This window comes from Camellia sinensis, chromosome 2, assembly GCF_055761805.1.
Source record: "Camellia sinensis isolate YWXY chromosome 2, ASM5576180v1, whole genome shotgun sequence".
NCBI lineage: Eukaryota > Viridiplantae > Streptophyta > Magnoliopsida > Ericales > Theaceae > Camellia > Camellia sinensis.
Genome location: NC_138962.1, coordinates 66,118,531 through 66,126,613, shown reverse-complemented (window position 1 = coordinate 66,126,613; position 8,083 = coordinate 66,118,531). Strand labels below are relative to the sequence as shown.

General features: G+C 35.8%; 1 protein-coding gene across 3 annotated transcripts; it reads left to right on the top strand.

The window, feature by feature from the left end:
• The first annotated feature begins 552 nt into the window (after window positions 1-552).
• Window positions 553-3,482, top strand: LOC114323774 (uncharacterized). 3 transcript variants are annotated; one of them, XM_028271447.2, is made up of 4 exons: window positions 553-1,077; window positions 1,244-1,512; window positions 2,063-2,733; window positions 3,173-3,482. In XM_028271447.2, the coding sequence occupies exons 1-4, from the start codon at window positions 861-863 to the stop codon at window positions 3,207-3,209; spliced, it is 1,194 nt and encodes a 397-aa protein (XP_028127248.2). In that variant the 5' UTR covers window positions 553-860; the 3' UTR covers window positions 3,210-3,482. The 3 variants fall into 3 exon arrangements, with proteins under 3 accessions (XP_028127248.2, XP_028127247.2, XP_028127249.2); XM_028271446.2 differs by having other exon boundaries at window positions 3,156-3,482; XM_028271448.2 differs by lacking the exon at window positions 3,173-3,482 and having other exon boundaries at window positions 2,063-3,150.
• The last annotated feature ends 4,601 nt before the right edge of the window (window positions 3,483-8,083 follow it).

Genomic DNA, 8,083 nt, shown 5'->3' with positions numbered 1-8,083 from the left:
ACCCGAAGCACCCCCAGATGAAACAACAAAGGACATCAAAGTGGTTAGAAATTGTGGGAATCAAGTTTATCAACAGCAGAAACTAGCACACAAAGACAAAAAGAGAGCTGGGCCAGCCGACCGCCATAGCCGAAGGCGGCGGTCGGCCGGCCAAAAATGAGGCCCGGGGGTGGAGGTTTTTATTTCGTTCTTAGTTTATGTCATTTCATTCAACCTTATGTTTAATTCTCACTCTCATTTAATTTTTATTTCATTCTATTCTCGCATTAGTCTTAGGGTTAAAAGGTGTCTAATTAAAGTCTTCTCATTTATAGCCTGAAAATTAAATTTCACATTTTAGTTGGAGTGGTTAAGGTAAAATTTGACATTGCAATTTACCCACACAAAAATTAAGCAAATAAATGAAGAAATTTTTTTTTTGACAAGAGTTACGATAGAATTAAAGAAAGCTCCAAATCCACCGCTAAGGGGCTGTGGCCACCCTGTCTCCTTTTTGAGATGTCCCTTTCTCATCTTAAACACATTAATGTATACCTCTTCTATGTAGGGCCTGAAAGCTAGGTAGATCTTTCTATTAACTCCTCCATTTTTCTCTCTCTCTCTCTCTGTATCCATTTTCTTCTCCCTTCTTACTCCTCATTTTAGAGAGAGAGACAGAGAAAGAGACTAGAAGACTAACGCTAAGACTTGAATTTTTGGTTGTACAACATTTAAACTATTTTCTTATCTTTCCATCCCGCCCCACAACTTGCATCATCACCCTCAAAAAAGCACAATAACTCCTCGAGTATAAAGAGGGGAGGCCAAGGCTAAAGAGGATTTGATGACCTTGTTTACAACAATTAGTCATTAGTAGGTTTATGGCAATTGCAGCAACAACCATGAGCCAAGATGATAATAGCAAGGATGATCATGATCAACATGACCATGACATGGTCATGCCTGGTTTTCGTTTCCACCCTACCGAGGAAGAACTCATCGAGTTCTACCTTCGCCGTAAGGTAGAGGGCAAGCGTTTCAATGTCGAACTCATCACTTTCCTCGATCTCTATCGCTATGACCCCTGGGAACTTCCTGGTATCCTTCTTTTAGTACCTTTTTTTTAATTGGCAAAATGAAATTCTATTAACTCTATTGGAAATTTAATTCTTTTAATATCAATACAATACCATCAAATTCAATTGTGTATGATCATTTTTGGTTTTTGTTGCTGTAAATTTCTAAGTGGTTTCATTGACTTCAGCCTTGGCAGCAATTGGGGAGAAGGAATGGTTCTTCTACGTGCCTAGAGACCGAAAGTATCGAAACGGTGATCGGCCTAATCGTGTGACAACTTCCGGGTATTGGAAAGCTACCGGAGCTGATAGAATGATCCGGTCTGAGAATTTCCGGTCAATTGGGCTGAAGAAGACACTTGTTTTCTACTCCGGGAAGGCTCCAAAAGGCATCCGAACTAGTTGGATCATGAACGAATACCGCCTGCCACATCATGAAACCGAAAGATTACAAAAGGTACACATGCCTTAATTCATTGAACTTTAGACCTACAAAAACAACAAAGAAAGACATTATTTTAAAAGGAAAAATTGAAAGGGAAGAGACTCAGGGACACTTCTTTTAACTCATTCAGAAGAGAATAGTATGATTTGATTGCATAAAAAAATAAAAATAAAAATTGGAGAATTGGTTTCAATAGCTATCGTTTTACTATAGACTTGGTTCTTAAGAACTCCAAGATGGTTTTACGGTATCAATGAATAGTAGCAAACCATCATACAAGCAAGAAAAGAATTGAGATAAGGACTAGAGAAAAAGAATATCAAGAAATGCAATGAGAATTGAGAGCAACATTCAAATTTGTCTTCTATTTTGTTGGATTCTTTAACCTTTATCACAGAAAATGAGAGCAACATTCATGAACTTTAAATTCTGTGAGCCATAAAGATCTTTTTGCTTTAAAAACTACATGATTCTTCTCATAACTGCAAAACAACTCTGAGTCCCTTATTTTATGTGATATTTTTTCTTTGAACACTCTCTTTGTTTCCTTTTTGTTCTTTAGGCAGAAATTTCACTTTGTCGCGTCTACAAGAGAGCCGGTGTGGAAGACCATCCATCGCTCCCACGTTCACTCCCGACAAAGGCATCCTCATCAAGGACCACACAATCGGACAAAAAACAACACTGCGCAACCAATCAAACTTCAATAGAGAGATTCCAAGCTTTTGTAGGACACTCTCAGGTAGAAGACACCGAAAAAATGAGTGAAACGAGTGGTGGTAGTTGCAGTGGTAGTGGTAGCGGAGACATTGGAACAGCATTAGGGCTATCAAAGCAAAACTCATACATTGCATTAGCATCACTGGCTTCACCGCCAGTCGCACCACCACCAGCTCGGGTGGAAGATGATAGGGTTTTGATATCTAAACAAGCTTGCCCTTTAGTCCAAAATTGCTCCACAGTGTTTACAGGCACTTCTTTATTGCCACAAAACCCAGTTGATGATTTCCATAGGCTACTAAACTTTCAACAATCTTCAATTAGTCAGTATCACACTCATCATCAATACCATGCCTCTCAGTTCTCCACTTTGCAGCCACAGTCACAGCCTCCTTTCAACATGCTGCCTGGGCCGGTCTCTCTTCCTGCCACCACCGCCGCTGCCTTCTCTGACAGACTGTGGGAGTGGAACTCAATCATAGAGGGGAACAAAGACTACACCAGCCCTTTCAAGTAATCTATATATGAACTGCACATTACATAACATAGGATCATGGTTTTAAATATCAATCATTACATATCGTATTGCCGTTACATATCAGAATTTTAGATATCAGATACCACTATTTATCGATATATCGGTCAATACTCCCTGATATTGGCCAACATATCACAATAACGCCATTAATATATATCCAGATATTGTTATCTAAAATCATGCATAGGATACATCTATATATAATGCTGATTTATTAAGTTTTCAACTCTACTCTAATGTTGGTATAGGATTCATAAGTTGCTGATGCGGGTCAATGTTTGTTAGTTGGTTTTATTAGGGTTTAGGGTTTAAATGAGATTATTTAAATCCTTGCAGTAACATTTTGTTCTTTAACTTTGTTTTGAATCAAATGGGTTTATATTGTTTGTTTATGTAGTTCATTTCAATCTCAAGTTTTAGGAATTGGAAGAGTTCAATGAGAAGGACCTGAAATCCAATGGGGGCATCTTGTTTAATTTACTCATAATTGATATCTGCTTTTTAGCCTAAAAAGTTGTGTTGGAACTCCAAGGATTGGTCACAAAACAAAACAAGAAGGTTTGGACCAATGGTGTTAAAGAGATATCTCAAGTTCTATTTTCTATTGAATGATTTTAGGAACACAGAAACAAGATGCCGAATGTGGGGAATGGATAACATTTTTTAAAAGTAAATTTCTCAATAAATTCTATAAAATTTTATATATTCATATATATTTTGTGTTTGTTTTCTGTAATCATAAAAAAATTGTTCCTTATTTTCTGTTGAGGTCACCCACAATAATGCATGGTAACTATTTGGGGTATATAAAACGAACTGCATATATCTTTCCAAATCTAGTTGGGGCAATATGCAGACACTTATGATAAAAGGAAAGCTAGGAATCCTCGTAACACCATGTAACATTGTCTGTGCGATAATTCATCACAAGACACAGTATGTTTTTTTAAATTTTTTTTTGAACAATCAAAACACAGTAATTGAATCACCTAACATAGATACCTCTGTAAGTATTGCCAGTAAACAACGTCACATATATTTCAAAACTATCCAACAATTATCCACAATGCAGAAAGGAAAAAAATTAAAAAGTAAGAAAGTAGTGGCAGGGAGGGAAATGGATTTTTTAAGGAAGTGAGGGACATGTATCACTGTGTTACAGTTAGCCATGAGAATGATAACACCAAGATTGATCTCACAGAATGCACATGCTGAGACAAAAGCTTAGCTCAGTGAGTGTTGGAGAGAAGAGAAGGGTAGGGTATTGGTATTGGACACATCATTCCACCACCACAAGCCAAACATTCACAAGGATGATACAGAAAAATATTTGTCTCATTTTTTCTTAGAGTTTTGTTTGGTGGGGTAGGGACTAAGACTTCCCAACCCAAAAAAGTAAAAACACAAATGTCATTGATATATCACTGTGGGAAAAATCGTAGGAACCACTTTTAAGGATTCCGTATTTATTCCGATTGTTTATGTGAAATGAAAATTAAATTGATAAAGTATGAAAGTTATATATGAAATCAATTTGAGTTATTAATTTTTTTTTTAAAATAAATTTTAAATTGATAAGAATAAATTTATAATATTGTTAATCACTGTAGTGATGTTGTTGATAATGATGATGAAAGGTTAGTGTAAATCTAACAACTTCATCACATATTCACAATTAGGAGACTTGGGAGGTAAGTAAATCTACTACCACTATCCCAGTTTTAATTGGGTTATGTCTTGAACGGTTAGCGAGTGTACTCTATATACAATTGATTAAATTTTAATTTTTAAGATTAGACTATAAGAAATAAATTTTTTATGAATTTTCTAATCTCAATATAGATAGTCTACTTTTGATCGGAACAAGAAAGAAATTAATTGAATTGTACGTAAGCTGGTCCAAACGCCCTACCGTTAAAATAATAATAATAATAAAAATATTGAGTATGTCCATTTCTGTAGCACCCCCATAATCCTATAATAAGAATTCGTTTGATTTAGTTTTAGAATTATAATTTGAACGTGGAGTTATATTTTGAGTTTTAAGTTTTTTGAATCATGATTTGAAAAGAAAAATTTATTTGGTTATGCACTTTAAAAATAATTTTGAAATAATTTGTAATTTTTTTATTTTTTTTAATTAATTGATATATAATGTATGAGAGAAGAAAAGAGAGATAAAAGAAAAAAAGTGATTGATTAATTAGTTAATTAATAATAATAATAATAATAATAATAACAAAAGAGAAAAGAAGAATTTTAAAAATATATTTAAATAATATATTATGTCTAAACTATAATTTAAAAATAGGGTTGAATTTTACAAAATAAACCAAACGGTACATAAGTTTCTCCCATAATTGATGCAGAGAAAGAGAGAGAGCTACATTCTCCTTGGGATCTGGTCTAGACGTAGTAGCTGGAATCTAAGATATGTAGTATAGCTTAAAACAATTATTAATTTATTATTATGAGAGAGAGAGCCGCATGTTAACACTTGGGGGCGTGCTTCTCTGACTCTTCGTTGAGTGCGCAGAATACAAATAGAGAGGTCCAGAGAGGGGCAAATGACCCATGGCCCTCCCCACTTCCTTCCTTAGGTACGTTTGTTTTTCGCACTAATATCCAGATTGGTAATATAAATAGTAAAATTAGCTTATATTTATTCTGGTTTTTGAATTTTAGATTTATATAGTCTTTTTAATTTAGGGCAAATTATATATATACCTCCCTCGAGGTTTAATTAATTTACCGATACTCTCCTGAGATTTCGAAAATTACATCCCGCCCTCCGAAGTTTGTATTTTCATAACAATTTGCCCTCTGAGGTTTATATTTCATAACAAATTATCCCATAATTTCTTATGCAAATATAGCATTCAGGGAGGAATTTGTAATTTCTCAAACTTCAAGGGGGTATTTGTAAATTAGCCAAACCTCAAGGGGGTATATGTAATTTGCCCTTTAATTTAGGATAGTTGTTGGATAACGAATTAGTAGTCTGAATTGAGAGGTGGTATTAGAAATTAGTCTATTCGAATTGGGTGTTACTGGTCATCAGCCTAGAAATCCGGCCGGTCAACTGTAAAAAAAAATTTATTTGTTGGGCATTTTTTTTAAACATTAATGTTTAATGTTTTTATATTTTTTGTTAAGTAAAAATTATAATTTTATTTGTTTTATTATTTTATATTTATTTTATTATTTTATATTTATTTTATATAAAAATAATTTAACAATCCTCACACTAACGACTATAATCAAAACAAACAATCTCCTTACTATCAATCCCCTCACTATTAATCCCTTCACTATCAATCCCTTCCATTTTAACTCTAAAAACAAACGGGACCTTACTTCATTATGGCCGCGCTTGTTTGGCGGAGTAGATTGGATGAGATTGTTAGTGAAAGGTAAAGAATATTCAAAGCAGATCATCTTATTCAATCTCAATCACAGTGTCTATAAAGATCACATACAGTGTTTATAGTCAGATGCACTTTAGCTAACTGTAGTTGTAATTGACTATGGTTCTAACAACTTTACAACTGCTATAGTTAATGCTAACTAGTCTAACAGACTTTGACTAATCTAACTGACTTCAATGTTGTATCTATAAGTCGAAGCAGATGAGTTGGATTGGTACTGTTGCAACTGCTTCGGTAGCAACTGAGGCTGCTTATCATTCCCCGTCAAGTTGACAGGAGAAGAATGATCCAGAAGCTTGTGTTGAAGAAAATGGAACCAAGAAACAGAAAGGGGTTTGGTGAGAATATTCGCAATCCGGTCAGTAGTAGCAAGATGTTTAATAATCAATTATTTGGAAGCAACACGTTCACGGACAAAATGATAGTCCACTTCAATATGCTTAGACCGAACATAGAAAACAGGGTTACTAGACAAGGCAATAGCAAAGAGATTGTCACACCATAGAGTAGGTGGGACAAGAGGAATGTGAAGATCCTGAAGAAGCATGCCGAGCCAGCTAAGCTCGGCAGAAGTCTGAGCAAGAGCACGATACTCAGCTTCAGTGGAGGAGCGAGAAACAGTAGGTTGTTTCTTCGCAGACCAAGAAACCAAGTTGGGACCAAGAAAAATACAGAACCTAGTGGTTGACCTACGATAAATGACATTCCCAGCCCAGTCGGAATCAGAATAGGCAGTGAGAACAAGAGGGCCTGGCTGAAACTGAAGACCCTTATCTAGAGTACCCTTCAGATAACGCAATAAGAGTTTGACAGCATTAACATGACTGACCAAAAGAGCATGCATAAATTGACAGGCGGAGTTGACAGCAAAAGCAATGTCGGGGCGAGTAATCGTCAGATATTGAAGAGCCCCAACGATGCTGCCATACAAAGCAGGCTGAGCAAAAGGAAGATCAAAGTTTGGGAAGCTGGAGGATTTAGTAGCTATGGGAGAGGCATAGGGCTTGCAATTGGACATACCAGCTTTGGTTAATATCTTAGTAGCATACTTAGATTGATGCAAAAAGAAACCAGCAACAGATGTGTGAATAGAGATGCCCAAGAAATAATTAAGAAGACCTAACTCTTTCATAGAAAAGACTTTATGCATTTGAACAAACAAGGAGGTAATATAAGTCAGCAAAATGTCATCAACATATATGAGGAGAATGATGATGGAAGATGCAGTATTCTTAATAAATAAAGAAGAGTCACAATGACTAGTAAGGAAACCATTAGACAAGAGGAAAATGGAGAATGTAGAGAACCATGCCCAGGGGGCTTGCTTAAGCCTATATAAAGCCTTATGAAGTTTACAGACCTGATGAGGATGAGAAGAATTAATAAAACTTGAGGGCTGAGTCCTGTAGACCTCCTCATGAAGTACACCATGTAAGAAAGCATTAGATACATCCAATTGTTTGATAGACCAACCAAAATGAAGAGCAAAACACAACAAAATCCGGATAGTGGGCTGCTTTGCAACAGGACTAAAAGTTTCTTGATAATCAATACCCTCTTCCTAGAGATAGCCTTTAGCCGCTAACCATGCTTTATAATGAGCAATAGAACAATCAGAGTTTTTTTCCAACCGATAAACCCACTTACAGCCACTGACATTCTTGTTGGGAGGAAGATCAACCGAGGAAGATCAACCAAGGACCAAGTGTGTTGGAGTTGAAGGGCCTGAAATTCTTCATGCATAGCCTGAGTCCAATCTGGAGATTGAGAGGCTTCTTTATAAGAAGAAGGTTCAGTGGGAACATGAGTCATATGAGCAGTAGGAGAAAAATAAGTGGACTTGGACCTTGTGACCATAGAATGAGTGTTGGAGCTGAGGAAAGGAGGAAGATGAGTA